Below are 21,329 nucleotides of genomic sequence, written 5' to 3'. Positions count from 1 at the left end.
TTATATCATAGATGAATGGCATGACTTCCATCTCAGTCCAAAGTCCAAATGGAATTCTTTACAAGACAGTGTCAAGTCTACTAGACTAAGCTTCAAACAAAACAGGAGCAGCATTGCATTTTCATTCAAAATCATTGCAAAGATGAGCAGCGATGTTTTCTAACCAGCTAACTATTACAGCAGCAAAATGTACGTTTGATTAAAAGAAAAGGCTACATCCACATTTCTTGCCACTCTGAAAAGTGCCTTAACCACAGCACATGGTATATGATTCTAGAATGGATACAGGAGAAAGGACCTTTAACATCTGGTGAAGCCATTTCTTCAGACAATATCATTAAAAAGTTACAGATGTCCTGATCTAGTTGGAAGTGTTTCTGCTGACTGCAGGGAGGTTATACAAGATGACCTTTGAGGGTCCCTTCCAACCTGATGCATTCTGTGACTCTATGACTGTACGTGGAAGAAGCAAAGCACACATGCATGTATTAGAGCATGCAGAAATACAAATTACTCTCAAGATAGCTCCAGTTCTTGCTTGAAGAACATGGATTAGAAACAAACCTCTCACACACATGTAAAATGAACCCACTGAAGTTTGTCGGAACATGGCCAATACCAAATCAACTTTCCCCAAGGAAGGAAAAGAGCAGAGCCTTCCACATCCTATTAAAGTACTGTAAGCTACAAACTATTCTCCCAATATAGAAAATACTGCATGCTGTCTTTTCCTGTTTCACATGAAAAACATAAGTTCTTTAGCAGCTCAAAAGCTTTGGTGCCAAATAGGAGCTCAGCTGATCTGTGCTTCAGAAGAAGAGATTAAAAAAAAATGGAGTCAGGAGTTAAAAGTAAGAATTAATTTTTCTTCAGAATTTGTATGTTCTTAGAGCTGTATGGAGAACTGAGGAACTAAATTCTGCAAGGAGGCACCTAAGTCTTAGCAGTCAAAAAAAGCTCAATTGTTAGAGTATTCTTGTCCCAGAAATTTGATTTGGATTTTTAAAAGAAGTAAAAGCCATTAGAATGGAATAAAATCCCCAAAATATTAAGCTGTGACTTTTATTATGAGAGGATAACTGGAACAGTCACATTTATCCTTTTTTAATCCAAATTTTAGTAAAAAATTTTGGGATTTATTTATTAATGACATTTACGAAAGATTTGAAACACTGTGTAACAGAAAAAATGTTTCAGCCATCATGATCTAAAATTATGACTGACATAATGTAGAAGCATTTTTATCAGATTACATGATATAGAGTGTAGATAAGGATAAACAAAACCACACATAAGCCTTGAGGCATGCAAGTTATAACACAGAGCTATTTTGACTTCCATGCAACTGAAGATAACAGAAGGATACTAGAAAACAGAAGTAAACCTGAACATGTATCAATACAAGAAGGAAGAGATGACTACACTTACCTCTAGTGCATAACAAACAGGTTTGTCTCTGCCCAATTTGTACGCTATTGTGGTTAGAAGACCATGCTCAGAAAACACAGACTAAATGGGGAAAAGGGAAAGTAAAGGTAGAACATGAACAGAGGCAGAAAATACTTTAATAAAAATAGTAATAAATAAGATACAAGACCTTCACTAAAACCAAAATTAAATATGGAAAGTTTTACCGAAGTAAATTATCAGACACTCTAAATAAACACTTAAGATAGAACCCTTAGATCACTGCTGTTAATGTTTTTTTCCACAAACTGCCCCAGATGTCTCCTCACAGCAAAGAACAGGGTGCCTTTAGAAGGACATGTGAATGAAAAAGAAGCCAAAGCTTTGCACTATTTATTCAACTACAATTACAAAGAAACAATGGGAGAAAATGAAGGGAAGAAATAAAATAGCCAAAACAAGGAGAAAAGCACCTCTGGGTGAGGTTAAGAAATATATACAAGGAAAGAGCAAGAAACTTGCTATGAAAAGTTCTTTTTGGAGGCTTGAGGAGCCAGGAAGTGGAGTCTGACTGAAACACCTTGGACAAATTATTACTTTCTATTCTTAAAGATTTCAGTATGCACTTTTCCTAATTTTTAACAATATAATTGTTGTTAATAAGCTTCAAAAAGGTTAATACATAGTTCACCAAGAACTTAAATAAAGATGCAAAAAAAGCAAACTACTAAAAAAATGCCACTGACCTTCTGACCTGTATTGCACAGCAAGAAACAACCTGTTCCATACCTAGCATGAAAGCAAAGCAAAGTTAAACCCAGGCCATTCAAAGAATAACCTGTTAATGCAATTCATGAATACATGACGCCCTTGTAGAGAATCGAGACACTTTTGCCCCTTGAAGGTTGTGTTATCATTAACTGATGATAAAAATAGCCAGGAAAAGTTGATCTAAATGCAGCCTGCAGCTGAAAAATCTGGTCCCACACCTCTCTCTCTCTAACTACTTTTTGTACAATATTTAATCAAGGAACAGATACGGTTGAAAACTAAGACTGAATTCCTCTTCGGTGGCAGTGTTTACCTACTTCAGTTTAAGCTGAACAGAAAAGCTGCTTTACAAAATAAATATTTCCCAATATCAAATTCAAGCTTTTAAAGGGCAAAATTTAAGGAACTTCTTTCCTGGCCACAAAGCAGAATGTTTTCTTTAAACATATTCAGTTCAAACATTTCTAAAAATGGCTCATTACTTCTTTGAAGCTCACATTGCATACAAGGCCACAGTTTAATACAAGGATTACAAAATATAATCCACTCTAATTTATTCTAAGAATTTATGAGTTCCCTTCCATTTTAATACCCTGAAAATTAAAAGCTTAAAATAGTACTGAAATAGTCTTAAATTATATTTGGAGAGAACAGGGGTGATGAAATAATACAAAAAGGTTAAAAAAAAAATAATTCTCTTGGAATCATATAATGCATCTGACTGGAAGAGACCCACAAAGGTCATCTTGTATAACCCCTCTGCAGTGAGCATGGACATCTTTAACTAGATCAGGTCGCTCAGGCCTCAGCAAGTCTGACCTTGAATGTCTCCAGTGATAGAGCCTCCACCACCTCTCTGGGCAACCTGTTGAAGCACTTCACTACCCTGATGGTGAAGAACTTCCTCCTTATGTCCAATCTCAATCTGCCCTGCTCTAGTTTTTATCTTTTGTTTAGCTGATCTGTTTAAAAGGTCTCTCGTGTTACAAAAGTATTTCATATAAAAACACTTCATCACAGTATTACTTAGAACCATGTTTGTTTTACTAAAATACAAGGCCACTAACCATTACATTTGTGAAGAAATACAAATAAAGTGAAAGTTAATTAGCAACAAGTATAGATTAATGTGTAATTAATCCTGTGGAAGTCCCATACTGTGTATACACTTACATGCTCAGTGAAGCACATGGTTGTAAATGGAGCAGTAAGTTATTTAAGCGGTGAGCTTCTCAACTGTTTGATTACACCAGTTGCCTGATTTAACTGATCAGCTATTTTAAATAGAGGACATGAAAAAGCTGAGAAATAGCAAAAAAACCCACACAAATATAAAATCCTCCAGATTGAGTTAGACACAGGAGCAAAACAAAGCACTAGGACTGAAATGAATCTTTCCAATCTAGCAGTGTGGTGGATTTTTTGTCACTGAAGTAAATGTAATCTAACTCACAGGCCCTGTTTTAATCTATGTTTTGAAGAATTCTAAAATGAAAAACCTCCTCTCACAGAGATATTTCATAGAATCATAGAATTGTTAGGGTTGGATGGGACCTCAAGGATCATCCAGTTCCAACCCCACTGCCACGGGCAGGGACACCTCACACTAGATCAGGTTGCTCAGAGCCACATCCAGCCTGGCCTTAAAAACCTCCAGGGATGGGGCTTCTACCACCTCCGTGGCAACCTGTTCCAGTGTCTCACCACCCTCATGGGGAAGAGCTTCTTCTTAACATCCAATCTGAATCCACCCATTTCTATTTTTGTTCCATTCCCCCAGATCCTATCATTACCTGACACCCTAAAAAGTCCCTCCCCAGCTTTCTTGTAGCCCCCTTCAGATACTGGAAGGCCACAAGAAGGTCTCCTCGGAGCCTTCTCTTCTCCAGACTGAACAGTCCCAACTCCCTCACTCTGTCCTCATAGAAGAGGTTCTTCAGCCCCCTGATCATCCTCACAGTGACTTTTTTCCCCAAAGTGTGCCTCACAAACCATGTAACTTTAGTATCTTCACTATTTAATATAAAAGTTAGGACACTGTTTACTTTGTAGGTCAACACATTTGAAAAGTAGAACTGTAGTTAGATGGTAACTACCAAAGTTTTGGCAATTAGCATGAAAGAGAAGGTAACACTAAATTCAAAACAGAACAAGTGTGTTTATCTTACAGCTTCCACAATAACTTACGTATTTTTTGCCTGCCCATCTTGAAAACACATTTGCCCAACAAGGGCAGCAGACTGGTCACCCAAGCACTGAAAAGAAAGGGTTAAGGTTTTTTTAAAAGATTATTTCTGTACATGAACCAGAGGCTTGAGAAATGAACATGAACAGATGTATTTAATTATAATCTATTAGAAGCATGCAGGTAACTGAAAGTGAGGACACATCTATACAGACAAAGTGTGCTTTTTACTACTCTGTAAGAACTGCAAATCCAATGTTTTGGGCTTCTTGTGGTAAACAATTTAAAGAAGTTAAAATTAAAATTTACTAACTTTATTCACGTTGTATTGGGAAAAAAAGAGAATCTGTCCAACATATCTGGATTATGAACTCCTTTTATATATAAACCAGAGCTTGCTTCCATTTTTTAATGCTCCTCATTTACTGGACATCCTAAGTTTCCAACAGGACTACACATATACATTAAACCTGTCAGCTCTATTTCCACAGTCAGACCTTAACCTAATAATGAAGAATCCAGTCAATTAATCTCCTAAATTTTACTTCATGTTTATCATGAAGTAGAAAGCCACCAGCTTAATTTCTAGCAGGATTCACTCATCTTAAAGGTTTTTCTAGGGGAGATATGTTCATGCAATATCAGATTCTCATGCCAGATTTGAGTTGAAGTAGGACTTACCCCTGAAATAGGTACACCTGTCAAAGCTCCAGATTTCTGTTTTGCAAAAAGAGAAAGAAAAGCTCCAAATTAGCTTTTCATGACTACAATTTAAAGAAACTTGTAATACAAATTTGTAATGTTCAAAGGAAAACAAAGAAGGATTATATAAGTAACATGGTTCAGCTCAGGTGTACATTGGACTTCAGCTTAATGCAGCTCATGCCTAAAACCGCTAAAAAGTAGAGAGCAAGAAATTGGCAATCATATTTTATTTCACCTCAATAGTTCTTAACATAAATTTTGTTGAAAACACAGCATACAGAAAATTTGACTCAGTGTAATTGGTGCAGTCAAGTGTCAAGTGTAAAATGCAAAAGTGCAAGATGGCAGTGTGTAGGAAAAAAAGTGATTGTGATGACACAATAAGCAAAGACAGATGCCTCATTTTAATATACAGCATTCAGAGTCTCATATAGATTTTCATCTAAAAACTCCCACACTGTTTTTCAGTTGTGTTCTTGCAATACAAGAAACTTAGTCTCACAAATGTTTCTGTCTTTAAATTGTTTGTGAAATTGTGAAAACACGTTTCAAGTGAAGCCATGCAAGTGCATTTCCAATCTGATTCTTGTTTCCTTGATTTTTATTTTAATTGACTGCTAATTTAACTATGTTTCACTGTAATAGAATGAATATTTGTAGACAGAATGGTCCATTTTGTTATTTATAAAATGAGACAGACAATATATTTTTAACTTCAAGATCAAAAGAAATATTCAACAGCTTGTAAAATAAAGCAAAAGCATACATCACAATTACATTTTAGAAACAACTTTGGCATGAACTCTAATTGTAGTATCTCAAACGTGGAAATACCTGCTAGATTAATTCATCTAGAAAGCGTGCTTTTAGCTAACCCTTAAACCAATGGAAATGCACAGAATCTGAACAGAATGGATAAGATATATTTTGTCAGCCTAATGGCAACCTCTACTCACCAGGCTAGGACAGATTTTCTACAGTCAGCAAAAGGAAGAAAAAGGAAAAAAAATGGAAGGAAAGAGGAAGAGAAAAGTTCATGTTTGAAGTGACCAGCTGCTTTGTTTTAGTTTCCATTTACCTCACTCATTCAGTTTTAATACAACTCATTCTCATCAGACCTTCACAGCAATAAAAGTCAGCAATGACTTCTAGTGGCATCTCCATTAACAGATTACTAAAAATACTTACATTTCAGGCAAGTTAGAGTTGTATGTTAAATAAAAATCTCATAACTTGTCTTAGTTACAAAATGCATCTATGTTCTCAGTATAAAACAGGGTAAACTACTAGGAATAAGAACATAAAATCACAACATTCAATTTATCTTATTCTGAAGCTACTAAATTAGATGCCACTGTATCAGATGAGTTAGTGCTGCACCAAAGTAAACTTGACATTTCATCCCTATATCCCCATGATAACAAATAATGATTTACTCCCAAGTAATAATCAGAGCTGCACCCAAAGCAGTAAGATTAAAAGGACATCAATATTTCAAAATATGCATTATGCAAATTTACACCACAAGAAGAGTTCATTTTTCAAAAAGAAGGCAACCTAAGGTGTTGCTTGTGAATTTCTAGTTCACAGAAACTAACTGATCTTGCCCTCAGCTATGTGGAAATAAGACATTATGGGTCTTGTCCAGTCTTCTTACTTAGATCATGAAAACTTCTATAACAATGGGTTTTTTTCAGTTGCACAGGAAGCAAAAATACTGTGCTCTAAGAACTTCAATCTCATTCATTTAATGTACTGATTTATACATTGCATTCTGACAAGCATTTTTAAAATTAATAAGTAACTGTAATAAAAAGTCAAAATTTTATCTTTATCAAAAAGTTTTCCCATCTTGGTTTGCCTATTTAACATTTAAAAGAGAAAAGAATGGATTCTCAACTTCATATAATATTATACAGCAGTAGATACTGACATGCTAATCACAAATCAAACAATGCTGGTCTAGAAAAATCCATTAGTCATAATCTATGGAAATTCTGCCAAATCTATCTTGCTATAGTTATATTTTCACAAGATTAACTTCACATACAAACAAGAAAACATACCATCAGACCATATATCTCAGAGGAGCTTCGTACTTTTGGAAGTATTTCCATAGGAATATCAAAGAACCTGAACACAATACAGAATAATTGAGATATATATATGGTCAGCATTAAATCAGAAAGCGTATTGCATTTATTTTCTTAACTAGATTTAAGATGCAAAGAAAAAAGTGTAAATGCATCTTGGATTTTGAGGGTTTAATCCATCTTTTTGTGGTTTTCCACTTGTTACAAAACATGACACTGAATAATGGAATAAAACAGTATATATTTTAGTATTTTGAAGACATATCCAACTCTTTCATGTGAGAAGTCATTCCTCTTCCAACAATACCTTTGTAATTTTGTTGCTAATGATTTTAAATTGAAAGCAGAGACACTATCACTGTAACTGCCTTAAAATTTTGATTACGTAATAAAGAAACTATTAAATATAATTGTTTCCCTGAACCATTCTTCAACCTACAGAAAAATTTGATACTTTTAATTAATTGTAATTAATTACTTAATTACTAATGTTAATAGTAAACACAACAGTAATGGTTGATCTTAGTCTAGATAATAGATTCTTACTATTAAATTAATTTCTTCACACATCACTTATTGAATTTATTTAAAAAGCAGTATTACTGAAAAACTTAGCTTACTGGCAGAGCTCAGGATCCCATTCCAAGGAATGAATGTTGAACAACATTGTTCTGCTGGCATTGGTTACATCTGTACAGTGAACACCTCCATTCTTTCCACCTGTCAAACTCTGAACAAAAAAAAATTGTCAACAGTAGTCTCCAAGAAGAAAAAAAAAACAAGCTAGGTTTTCTTAAAATCTAAACTCACAACGCTTTCAGCTTGTGACTGGGATGTCTGATATTTCCACAATAAGAAAATAGGCAGACTTGTTATAGTGCGACGAAGGCATGAGAATAAGAGTACAACAGCACCTCCTGGATTCTTACATTACAAAGGTGACTAATACACATTTCTAAAGTCTGTGATTTTTCCAAAAGCATGAGAAAAATTTTACAGCAACCTATAACTGGTAACCTACCCATAAGCATCTACAAAAAGTATAGTGATGCAATGACAGTAACAGTTCTCCTTGTAAGGATCTTTAATGAAATCTCCTTAACTTGCATTGACATGATGGTGCAATCAGTGGACATCACGTGTCATGGTCCTTTGCAGAGGAATTTACATGAAATGGAAATTCATTTCAGAAAGAGTGATAATAAACTCACTAATACATACCCATATAAGCCATGAATCAACAGTCCCAAACATAGCTCTTCCATCATCAACCGCTTTCTTAATCTCTTCCACATTATCCAAAAGCCATCGGAGTTTCACTGCACTAAAATAAGTGCTAAGTGGAAGACCAGTCTTAAACTGTAAAATAAAACATTTACTTCAAACACCATGGGAGTATCTTTGCCATGAATATTGTAGTTTTATACCAAAATGGTGATAGTAAGTAAAAATTGAAGAACCAAAACTCAAGAGAAATTACACAAACTTATTATTTAAACAAGCGCCAAGCATACAATGCACAAGTCTGAAAAACAAATGACCAGCACATTAATGGACAAAGATCAAAGCTGATCTAAACACAGGTCAAAGACCATCAATGTGGAAACAGCTGTTTGCAGAAGTCCTGCCTTATCTAGGCTATCTCCATACGACAACAAAAATGAGCAGTACAACACAGCATGGAATTTATATTCTACTAAAACCATAACAACAGTTTGTATTCTACCAGAACTTAAAAATCAAAAAGGGTAATATGATTTTCACGTCCATTTCCCATCTATGGAAATCCATGTACAAACAATGACAACATAACTCATAGAATTGTGACTTTTTTTTGCAAGGATTTTGTTTCCAAATTTTATATATAAATATATATATATATAAATATATATATATATAAATATATATATATATATATATATACATATGTGTATAAAGAATTGATTTGCTCTTTCTAAACTATCTCTCCATTTCTCAGAAATGTATATAAAAGCAATGACAATGCAAATCAAGGAATGATGACACTTTATTGCAATTATTTAGTTTCCAAATTTTTATATATATATAAATAAATAAATTAATTAATTAATTGTTCTTTCTAAATTATCTCTCCATTTCTCAGATCAGTTGCAATTAATTTCAATATTAAGGTGTAAGGGAAGAAAGGATTATACATTTCACATCAATAAATTACTTTTCCAAACAGTTTTTATCTACATGCTTTTCATTTTTGCATATGATGGTTACTTCTCATTGGATAGACAGCACATGAATGCTGACCAGACAAGTTATGAGACATGACAGACAGGTCATGACAGAAAAGTTATGAGACAGTCTCACTAGCGATTTCTCATTTATCTTCTCTAGTTGAATGTATGTAAGGAGCCCTAACCACATAATTTGGGAAAACAAACTTCCCAGTGTCACATTGTTGCAAAATGTTATGTGCCTGTTTTATTATTTGAGAAGATAACGAGGGAACAGAAGCCACAACTGACTTAGTTTTTATTTGGGGAATTTAAATCACACATATACAAAACATCATACACTGCAGCAATGAGTTCAGCTACCATTTAAATATTCTGGACTATCCCTTACCTTAAAAAAGGCTTTGTTTTTTCCTGGAATTCTTTTAATAAGCCGTTCAACTGTTGACTGGGTTCTCAGGTCAAGCCATACTGAGAACGTGAATAAAATGAACTGATCAACTGATTCAGTACAAGAAAAGCTATATGTACAAGCTTCTTACACAAAACTAGAGCTCTTGCCAGTAAAGTCCTATTTTTATTTTTAGCTTTTCACATAGCTGAATAAATATTGTATTGACATTATATTTTAACTGCACTATCATAAAACATAAAAATGGTTAAACTAATTTGATTTAGAAGAACAAACAATTAGAGAAAACAAACAGTATTTTCCACGTAATAGTATATATATACTTTTCTCTATCAGACCACAAGCAAGTGACTAATCTTACTTTGCTTACACCAGAAGACTGTCATTAAACTAAGAGGTCAAAACAAATGGCAGATTGATTATTTACTAATCCTATGAAAACTTTGAACTGAAGTGCTGTCAGTGTTATCAAGGTAGTTGAGTTTAAGATAAATCTGTTAACAACATATATTTGAGTATAGAAGAGTCCTGGCTTTTCAGTGATACTATGCTAAACTAAATCTGGTATTTGATGTGGCCTCAAGGGGCAAATCTAGACAATTACCATTTCTCAGATGACATAATACGAAAAGCTAAGGTAAAGCAAAAATAAAACTTAAAATCACTAATTATTCATTAAGCCTGCTTACCACATTTTCCCTTTAAATCTGAATCAAAAGCATCTTGAAAATGTAGTAACATCCTTCATTAAAAAATAAAAAGTGAAGCAGAACTCTGCTTTTTGTTAAAAGCCCATGAATCAGCTTACTAAGTGATTATTTTAACATAATAGGGTTGTGGGGTTTTTTAAATTTTTGTTTTGTTTTGTTTTTAATCACAGTGGCTTATACAAAGACACAGATATAAAAAAAAAAAAATTCAAATAATTTAGTAGGCAAGGCCACAATGAAATCATAAAATCATAGAATGCACTGGGTTGGAAGGGAGCCTTGAAGGTTGTCTTGTCCAAGCCCCCTACAGTGAGCAGGGACATCTCCATCTAGATCAGGATGCTCAGGGCCCCATCAAATTTGACCTTGAATGTCCCTAGGGAGGGTGTCTTCATCACATTTGTGGGAAACCTATTTCAGTTTTTCACCACTCCCATTCTGAAGTACTTCCTCCTTATGACTAACTTAAATCTACCCTGCTCCAAATCTGCAAAGGAAACTAGGAGAGCATTTTTCTACAGCACGTTTTATGACATTGCATATTCAGAAAGTATAGTAGTTACCAATGGCATTATAAAGAGGTTCTCCAGTTGTCTTGTCCCAAACCACTGTTGTTTCTCTCTGATTGCTGACTCCAATGGCTTCAGGACAAAATAGAAAGAAGTATCCTTTTCAGAAGGTTTGTTTTCCCCTTTTGGGGGGTGAGGGAAGGAAAGGAGAGGTGGAGAGGAGGGAGGAACAGGTAAGGAGGAGAGGAAAGTAAATGGGAAATAAAAAGCTTCCATATGTTTCATTTTATAGTCTAGAAATATTACTTCTAAAAACTCATCCTTCAGCTTTTGCTGATTAACCTATGTGCTCTGAATTTATCTTTTTTTTTTCTTTTTTTTTTTTTTTCTCTTTTCTACCACTAACTGAGACAGCAACAATACTGACACAGAAAGGAGCTCTTTCCAGGAAGTCCTAATTTACATTTCAGAATTTCTTCATTTGTCACTTGTCTCTGGGATTTTGCAAGATTAGGTTAAGTCTACTTCATGGCTTCTGTGTTGCTAATATGCACAAAGGACTTCCTTTTTCATTATTTCCCCCAAACAAACTGCTCTCAATTCCAAATTCACATTTTACTTGAGCCCAGCACATGCTGCTATCTATTTATTGACTTAAAAAACAGAGAATCTGATTTGCTCGACCATAAGCATGTCAGTACTATGAATACCTTTAATGTTAACGATGGGTATGTTCAGTTGTTGAAGTTTCTCACAGGTCCTTTCCACACATTCATGGACAGACTTTAATATTTCCTTTGGATCTTGTTCCACCCATCTTTAATAATAAACACCAAAGGGAAAAAAAATTACACTTAGAAAAAAAATTAAAAATTACAGTCTGAAAGACCAGCTAAGCATTTCTATCCAATCACACCTACACATTATGTATCTAGAAAGAGTGTAATGAATTCCAAACCTTTTAAAGACAGTAAGATGTATTGTCACAACAAAACCATCTGCAGAAAACAAAGAATTTTGTTTTGTTTTATTCAATATAGAGGACTTGGGCAGCAAGTGCTAGATCACTTAAGAAAACAAAAACCAAACACAAACCACCTCAGAGAAGAAATTAAGGGATTTCTATGGACTAAGCTGAAGACTACGACAAAATTGTTGTAGAAATGACTGGCTTTACCACTTAAAATGAGACCTTAAGTCTCATTTAAACTTTAGTTTCAAACTTTCAAGTTAAAAATTTAAATAAGTGAATGAGTGATCAGAGTAAAATACTAAATATTTTTAGTTTACCTAACTTGGAGCACATACCAGACACCCACTGCAAGGGCATTTCATGCCATTTCTTCTACCTCACAGTTTTTTATAGAAGGTGTTATATCCTTAATTAACTTAATCAACTAAATCAACTTCAGTTTTGATAATTCATAGATAAAACCACACAAACTCTACCAAAATGTACACAAATAAAAAAAAAAATCACAGAAAACTCATACCCTTCTCTAGGAAATTTCTGTTGTATCTCAACTTGATGGTGACTCAAGAGCTCTGCTGTTTTTGCATTAAAAACCTGCAAACAAAATACATTTATTTTTGTGAACACAGGTATTTAAACAACAATACATTGACATTTTGTCTTTTGAAAAAACAACATGCCATGATAATTGATAGTAATTTTCTATCATTGGACCAAATATTCATACAATTTGGGTTCAGATATATTATTTTTTGTAATTAAGGTAAGCAAAGGATATTTTTGTAAGCTCTGCTGCTAATTATAACTGTTTTTTTTCCCTCAATGGATTGGGAAAGAACCACATGTTTCATTATGGAGGTTGTATAAATTTAAGTAATGATGCATTTCAGCACATAATTCTCATTAAAATACCCACTGCTGCTATTCTTTATTTACTGCTCTGATATTCTAATGCCAGAGCTATGCCTTTACTCAGCTTAGCTCACTTTTAGGAAGAGTGATTTTAAGAGGGAATCGCATGTACTAGTTTAGAAATCACAGAAGGGAACTGTGAAAAAAGAAAAAGCATCTAAGCAAAATCCAAATTGTTTCACAACAAACTACATATACAGACCTCACTGCAGCAACACAAGACATTAAAAAAGAGAAGCACATGCAAAACAAAAGTTACTTAGATTTGGATATACTACCAAAAAAAAACCCAAACCAAACAGCAGAGCAGAGAATCCTGAGGACTGTACTTATGGCTGTTCTTAAAGAGCTAGAAGTTTAGAGGCTCTGCCTTGCCATAGGAGCTCAGCTAGAATACAGTGATCTACATTAACTGTCAAAAGTAAACTACTATGGCCAAGCTAAGATGACACCCAGCAAAACATCCAACTTAATTGCATGATGAATAAGCCAGAGTAACTGACTGGGCAGTGACAATATTCCTGGGAAATGGCTTTCTCACTTGTACCATGCAGAATCCTTTACTTGAAGAACATTCAGAGACCTAGAAAGTAAAATCTAACAGCAGACTCAGATGAACTGCAGATCATGCCAGTGGGACACTATCCCAACTTATGGCAAGCAGAGTGGGATCAGAATTAGAAACTATTCTTGTGCTTAGGGTACAAAATTCAGTTATACATATCTACTTTCTAGAATACAACTGAATCTCTTCTAGACTTCCTTGGCATTTTTCCACATTTTAAAGGGATTTCTCTCAAAAGTTTCTAATCCATGAACTCTTGATTTAATTTAAATAATATGGTTTACTCTGAAACTCTTAAAACAATTCTGACAAAGAGCAGATGAAATTCAGATTCTCCAGTTCTTCAAAACCTTGAAATATAGCTTTAGAGTGAAACTTTGAAGTTTAGAAACATTCTAGTAATATCTTAGAATCATAGAACAATTGACAGGGCTTTGAGAGATTTCTAGTACAATCTCCTTCTCAAAGCATGGTCAGGCTCTGAGATCAGACGAGGTTGTTGAGGACTTTATCTAGGTAGTTCTTGAAGATCTCCAAGGTTGGAAAGAGCAAACCTCTGAAAAATACCAAAACCTGACATTTTTTCCACTTCACTGTGCAGATGAGAAGCCTTTAAAAGGCACATTGTCATACTTTCCTGTTATCCATTCAAAAGATTACACAGAAAAAGTACCACTGTATTCTTTTTTACCATATTTCCTGAACTGTGTTTCATTTACCAGCTCGTGCTTGACAGGAAGGTATCCTAAACAGGGTAAGCTTTGCCAGTACTTCAAGTTTGGATGGAGCTAATATAATGGGATATGGGTTTTAAAATGCTATGTCATATCATAGTATCATTCAGGGTTGGAAAGGACCACAAGGATCATCTAGTTCCAACCCCCCTGCCATGGGCAGGGACACCCCACACTAGATCAGGCTGGACAGAGCCTCATCCAGCCTGGTCTTAAACACTCCCAGGGACGGGGCCTCGACCACCTCCCTGGACAACCCATTCCAGGGTCTCACCACTCTCAGGGTGAAGAACCTCCTCCTCACATCTAGCCTGAATCTCCCCACCTCCAGCTTCATTCCATTCCCCCTAGTCCTATCACTACCTGAGATCCTGAGAAGTCCTTCCCCAGCCTTCCTGTAGGCCCCCTTCAGATACTGGAAGGCCACAATTAGGTCACCTCAGAGCCTTCTCTTCTGCAGACTGAACAGCCCCAACTCCTTCAGTCTGTCCTCATAGGAGAGGTGCTCCAGCCCTCTGATCATCCTTGTGGCCCTTCTCTGGACACACTCCAGCACCTCCACATCCCTCTTGTAATAGGGGCTCCAGAACTGGACACAGTACTCCAGGTGGGGTCTCACCAGGGCTGAGTAGAGAGGGAGGATCACCTCCCTCGACCTGCTAGCCACACTTCTCCTGATGCAGCCCAAGATCTGATTGGCTTTGTGGGCTGCAAGTGCACATTGAGAGCTCATGTTGAGCTTTTTGTCCACCAGCACCCCCAAGTCTCTCTCCTCAGGGCTACTTTCCAGCCAGTCACTGCCCAGCCTGTATTTGTGCCTGGGATTGCCTCTACCCAGATGCAGAACCCTGCACTTGCTCTTATTGAACTTCATGAGGTTGGCTTGTGCCCACCTCTCCAGCCTATCAAGGTCCCTCTGGATGGCCTCCCTTCCCTCCAGCGTGTCTGCTGCACCACACAGCTTGGTGTCATCAGCAAACATGCTGAGGGTGCAGTCAATGCCACTGTCCATGTCACCCACAAAGACGTTGAACAAGACAGGTCCCAGGACTGATCCCTGAGGGACTCCGCTTGTCACATATAGTTAATAGGAGAGATTAAGTTTTGCGTGTATGTAGCAAGGGATATTTAATTGAAAAATAAAGGAAGTGGCTTAGCAGTACTGGTAGGACTGTGAGATCTAGGCGAGCACTTGGACTTGATCTCAAAGATCTCTTCCAACCTTAACAGTTTTATGATTCTATGAAACTGCCTTTCTGCCAAAAGTGTAGTGACATTTACTAAGTTTTTAATATAAATATAGAAAGATTTTTAATTGGACTTATATGTATCTAACCTAGTAACAATGTTATATATAATTTGGAATTTATTCACCATTAATCATTCAGCATTCCTTGAAACAGAAGGCAGTGCACAAGGATTCCTACTGTCAGCAGGAAATAAATACAGATTCAATTACACAAGGTCATTCACTGAACCTGGAACATGTGGCCCACAGATAATAAAGGGTGAAGCTTTAGCACAGTAAGGCTTTTTGCTTCCCTCTAAAGAAGCTGTTCTAAGAACTATAATCTCTCAACAGAAACAACTCTATAGATGCACAGAATTTTTTCATGTCCAAAGAAAAGAACTAGAAAAACATGCCCTCCTAAACCATCACAAACAAACCCACAAGCTTCTGACATCCCCAACAAAAGCAGCAGGCAATCCCTGTACCACAGGGCAAGGGATAAAAAAGTTTCAGTGAAAGAATACCATGTTCTACAGTGATAAATAGAATACTGATACAGTAAAAGATTCAAAATATAAACAAGTCATTACATTTAAAGCTGGAAGATGACAAACAAAATGGGGAATAAATAGAAAAAATCAAATGTCCCTTCCTCCTCTCCCTCCCCCCATCAAAAAGCCCCAAACAAACCAACTCAAAAATTCCCACAAAAACCCACAACCCAAAACTACAAGCCAACCTGTTGCCAAAAAAAACCCCACATTTTCTGTGTTTCTCTCTGACAGTGGGGAGAGACAGAAATGGGTGACAATAAGCATGAGTAATTCAGATAATGTCAATACAATCCTGTTGAAACAGGTTTGAAGTTTATTTGTCACTGCTTCCCTTCGTTTCATATTCATTAAGAACTTGTTCCAGTTTATGACACTGATCCCTCACTTTTTGTAGGAAGAAAAGAAAGTCAAAGTTAAACTGGAACAGCTACGGCTTAGTAGGCAAGTAAGCTCAGAGCCAGAGTGCTGAATTTGCATTGAAATAACCCATCTTGGAGAAGGATAACAGATAAACAATTTGACCTTTAGCATTAACTAGGAAGTTAGAATTTATGAATAAACACAGTTTAACAAGTCTCTGAGAAATCATCTTCCTTGGAAGGCACCTGATGAACAGACCTCCCTCCCCCCACAAGGAGGTACAAAAAAGCAATCCTACAATGTATTTTTAGTGAGAAAAGGGCAAAGTTAGGAGGAAAATAAAGCAATGACACTATTTTTAACCCTTCTTGTTCACTATACAATCAAGTTTTGCTTTTGCCCAGGAGGTCATATTACTTCAGTAGACAGTTCTCCTCTGAAAGGTAAGTTCAGTGGGTCTAAGTTTTCATTATCTAACCCCAGATTTTATGTATTAAAACAAGTGGTTACACTATGATATAGCTTGATTTGAATGGTTCTTCTAGAAATTAAGTAAAGAAAGAAAAGATGGGAAAAAAATTGTCTGTGGTTGACTGACAAAATTAGAACTTGAAGTACTGTGTATGTACTTCACTGCATAGGTACTTCACTGAATATTTAGATTCTTGCTGTTTCTGAATAAAATGCCAGAAAGACTTTACCCAACAAATACCTTCCAAGAGATAAGGTACTGGTTCAGTTGGTCAATAGTGAAAGAAGTCACAGTGGAATTTTTTTATATGCTTCTTGAGCAGAATACAATGGAGAATGAAAGATTCAAGTATCTGATGAGAATATCTGGCAAAACATCAAATCAGAATTCAGTCATCTGGATACACTTATTTAACCTACTTAGTTTATTTTCCTGTTTGATATCTTTAAGAATATGAGCCCTAAACAATTGCACCAGTACTTAAAGCACTATGGTCTCCCCGGTAACTCTCCATCTGTAATGCAGATTCAGCCAAACAACAGAAAAGTTGAGATCTCAAAAGCAATTACAGTTTATTTTGCAAAAGCAAGTACCTTAGCAGAGCAAAGATCCAAATTAGGGTCCCTGGAAGTTAGAACTATAGCAAAAGCTTAATGTGCATTTCATGTGAGAGGCAAGGATAATTAAGGATTGACAATAACATAAATGCACCTAAGTTCTGGTGGTCCTTTATGGTCTGTGCTCATACAGCCTCATTCATGTAAGCTGAATCTCTCAGAACTTTTGTCCACACAGAGAATAATTCTGGAAAAAAAAGGATCTAGAGGGACATCTAGCTAAACCCACTGCTCAGGTAAGCTTAAATTTAAAGTTAGACCATGTTGTTTCAAGCCTTTTCCACAGGCTTTTTGGGGCCCCCGGCCTCAGAGCCTCTCAGATTGAAACATTTCCTCCTTACATCTATCTGAATTTTCTCTTACTGCAACTTGTGCTCATTGACTGCTGCCTTTTGCTGTACACATCTGAGTAAAGGCTGGTCCTGTCTTCTCTGCAAACTGTGGCTAGATAGATGAAGATGCACCCTCGGACTTCCCCATGATGAACCAGTCCATGATCTCCCAAACTCTCCTTGCCTTGAACTGCAGCACAGTGATCATCTCAGTGATCCTCTGTTGGATGAAACCCAGCTCTTCAGACTCTTTCTTCCTCTATGAAGCCCAAAACCAGACACAGTTCTGCCTTCTAAGTGCCACGCAGATGGCAATAATTACTTCCTTTGATCTGCAGTCTGCACTTTTCTTAACATGGTTAAGCTTCACCACCACAAGGACACACTGCTCACTTGTATTCAACTTGCTGTCCAGCAGGAATTTGGGTCCTTTCTCACCAAGCAGCTTCTTAACCTTCTGTTCCAAGTGCTAACCTTTGCTGAACCTCATGAAGCTTCTGACAGGCCCCTTTCCAACTGGAATTTGAATCTTTCCCTTGGTTTGTGGTCATCTACAACTTGAGAGAGCATTTCAACACCCCCAAGACTGTTGATGGAAATATTATGCAGTGTCAGCCCTTACTGTGGTCTGCTGTGGGACACCATTTGCCAACCGGCAATCTCTAACTGTAACCCAGATATCTTTAACTTCTTTGAAATCATGTGTCTTCCATCTTAAACTAGGTAACAGTTGTACTGTACTACTGAATAGACATGTGCAAAGCAACCAACATTTTGATTTTGACTCATGACTTGGTGAAGATGAAAACTGCCGGAAGCACCAGACAAAAAAATATATGTAGAGAAGTAAACAAAACATCTAACACAGTAAAAGATCCAGAGATAGAGTAAAATAACTCAGACAAAACAGAAGACCACATCACATGTTGGCTTAAATTATTTCAAAGTAAAGTCTCTTTTCTAACTGTGGCAATCTCTTTCCAGCAGAGAATTCTCCAGAAGGATGTGTTATTGCCTGAATGACTGATGTGCCTTGTAGCAGATCCCTGGACACTTTGCGCTTTCCTTTCCCTCTATACAATGTTATGATTTAATTTGGTGATGGATCTACCATTTTTGTTCAAATCCACATAACTTTATTACCACAATAGTTTGACCACTGTGACAAATTTGAGACAATGCTATTTCAAAATTAATTGAAAGTAACTGAGAAGGATATATGAAGAATTTATGAGTGACAGACACAATATACTTAAAAAAAAAGAAAGGAAGAATTATGACCTCTTAGTTATTTGTGTGAGAACCTGAATGAATCCTCAGAGGAAACATACTTCATGTTGACAGAAAAAAACCCTGACTGTATACAAACCACTGATGAATGAATCTAGTGCAAAAAATTCCTTGTTAGAAGAACTTGTAGAAATACCTGCAAAAGGACCTTGAATATATATTCAAAGCTCACAATGTCTCATAAGTTCTACTACTGTTATTCTTATGGGGTAAGAATAAAGTTAACTCAGGACACATGCAAAGCTGATAAAATTTATCGTCAGGTGTTATAGGAAAAATTTCCAAGTCTTTTTTCCAAAAAGGATTCCTGACTTGCATTCCAAGATAGCCTGCTGGTGTCATTTGTCAGTTTGGAGTGTCTCTCCTCCCTCAGATCTGTGTTTTGTCATCTGACAAACCCATGAAGGTCGTGATCTTGAGTAATAATGGTAACACAGGTCAAGCAGATATTCTAGTCTACTGCTTCATGAAAGAAAATGCCACGAGGGAAGCATTAAAACAAAACAAAACAAAACCCTAATCAACCAACCAAGCAAACCCCAAGCATTCATCTTCCTAGTTCAACACTGCACATTTGATAACACTTTTTTCTCTAGTCATCTCTATTCCACTTCCACAGTAGAAAGTATCACTGGGGTCTAAGTTGAATTACCATGGCTTACTGATTAGGTGACAGTACATTTTTAAGCAGGAAGTTTATATATAATGTTTCATATATAATAATAACATTTATTAATGTGTATTGCATTATATAGAAATAACTAAATCCTTAAAGGGCTTTTATAATTTTTTATATATCTATGAGATTTACATATTAATCATCTCAACCTTAAATAAATTGTCTTCCTCTGGTGTTTGAACAGTCCCATCTTTCTTAAAGTTTGCAAGTTCAGTCACCTGAATACCTACAGTGCACAGGATGCAGTGACACTAGAGTTGTAGCATCTGGAACTGTAGCAGTTACTCCAACAGGCCAAAGCAGGCTTTTGAAGGGAACACAGCAGAGTCATTGCCTCATTTGAACAGCAGCTAACCACAGTTACTGAACTCAAATGGATCTATTTCTCTAGTGCCTGAGCATCCTGTGCATTTTATTTCATTCCTGGCGAGATACCCGACAGATTAAAACCGCTGCCAGCTCGAAGCAGCAGGGTTTTGCAGCCCTTCAAGAGGCAACCATAAACCCCGTCACTCTGGGGTCGGGCAGGCACTGGCTCCTCTCGGGTCTCCGCGGGACTGGCAAAGGCTGTTGGCCCCTGAGGGCGGTGGCAAGGCAACCAGATGATCGCCCGTGGACACGGCCGGTCGGCCGGCGGCTCCGCCGCTCCCGTGTCCGCTGGCGTCCGTTTCACCCCAAAGCGATGCCAAAGCCACGGCCTGCCGCGGAGCAGCGGGATGCCGGTGCAGGGCGAGACACAGGAGACGGGACAGCGGCAGCACGGCCCTGCACGGCCCGCTCCCCCTGCCCTTCCCCAAGGGCACAGCAGAGGTCGGAGGGACCCCGCAAAGATGCGGGAGAGGGAAGAAGAGGGAAGGAGAGGAATCAACGGCTCCCTAAGGCCACGGGGCCGCCGTCTGTCCCCGCACGACTCAGCGCCCGGTGCTGCCTCAAGCCCCACGATATGCTCACCAGGAAACGAGTGGAACTGGTGCCCTGATCGATGGCGCCCACCAGCGGTGCCAGCACCATCCGGTCCGACGCAGCCATGAGCCCCCTCAGCAGCCCCCTCCTCAGCCGCCCGTTGGGTCCCCTCAGCGATCCCTCAGCCGGCGGTTAACGGCCGCACCGACACTGCTCCACCCGCTCGCGGCCAGCCGCGCGTGGCCGCCGGGGTGAAGCCGGTGGGGGGGCGGGACGGGGGGCGCTGCCGCGCGCGTTGTCAGATCGCAGCCAACCAGCGCTCGGGGCGCGGCGGGGGCGTAGAGGGGCGGGGCGGGCCCGGCCCGGCCTGGGCAGCGCAGGAAGTCGGCCAGCGGTGGGCGGGGGGGCGTGGAGGGGGAAGCGATGAGCGCGTCACATGACGGGTGGCGTGGCGCATAGCGGCCCCCAGCCCCGCCCGAGACCTGTTGGAGCGAGGGGCGCCGTTGGCGTGAGGGGCAGTTGGAGCGAGGGGCAGTTGGCCTGAGAGGCCGCTGGAGCGAGGGGCGCCGTTGGCGCAAGGGGAGCCGTTGCACTGGGAAACCTGAGGTGTTTGCTTAGGGAAGCCCATGTACTCTGGCGACGGTCTTCCGAGGGCTGTGCGAGGGTCCCGAGGAAGCCTGCTGGACTAGGTCCTGGGGTTATTTGTAT

At 38.1% G+C, this 21,329-nt stretch overlaps 1 protein-coding gene across 3 annotated transcripts in view; it reads right to left on the bottom strand.

The window, feature by feature from the left end:
- Positions 1–20,835, bottom strand: part of GK (glycerol kinase) — a 45,026-nt gene extending 24,191 nt beyond the window's left edge. For 2 of the 3 annotated variants that reach the window (XM_068155038.1, XM_068155040.1), the window contains exons 1-13: positions 20,670–20,835; positions 12,493–12,566; positions 11,710–11,816; positions 11,054–11,131; positions 9,760–9,839; positions 8,383–8,520; positions 7,782–7,891; positions 7,135–7,201; positions 6,025–6,042; positions 5,045–5,080; positions 4,366–4,433; positions 2,154–2,196; positions 1,429–1,509 (exon numbers count right to left, since the gene is read on the bottom strand). In XM_068155038.1, coding sequence (XP_068011139.1) covers positions 1,429–1,509; positions 2,154–2,196; positions 4,366–4,433; positions 5,045–5,080; positions 6,025–6,042; positions 7,135–7,201; positions 7,782–7,891; positions 8,383–8,520; positions 9,760–9,839; positions 11,054–11,131; positions 11,710–11,816; positions 12,493–12,566; positions 20,670–20,747 — 978 coding nt within the window. In that variant the 5' untranslated portion in view covers positions 20,748–20,835. The remainder of the gene's footprint in view (positions 1–1,428; positions 1,510–2,153; positions 2,197–4,365; positions 4,434–5,044; positions 5,081–6,024; positions 6,043–7,134; positions 7,202–7,781; positions 7,892–8,382; positions 8,521–9,759; positions 9,840–11,053; positions 11,132–11,709; positions 11,817–12,492; positions 12,567–20,669) is intronic. The other variant, XM_068155039.1, reaches the window with a different exon arrangement.
- Positions 20,836–21,329: the final 494 nt, after the last annotated feature.

This window comes from Melanerpes formicivorus, unplaced genomic scaffold (genome assembly GCF_026170545.1).
Source record: "Melanerpes formicivorus ecotype bairdi unplaced genomic scaffold, bMelFor1.0.p_v2 SCAF_30, whole genome shotgun sequence".
In the NCBI taxonomy this organism is placed as follows: Eukaryota; Metazoa; Chordata; class Aves; order Piciformes; family Picidae; genus Melanerpes; species Melanerpes formicivorus.
Note: the sequence above shows the minus strand (reverse complement) of the source record. Positions and strands in the feature narration are given on the sequence as shown.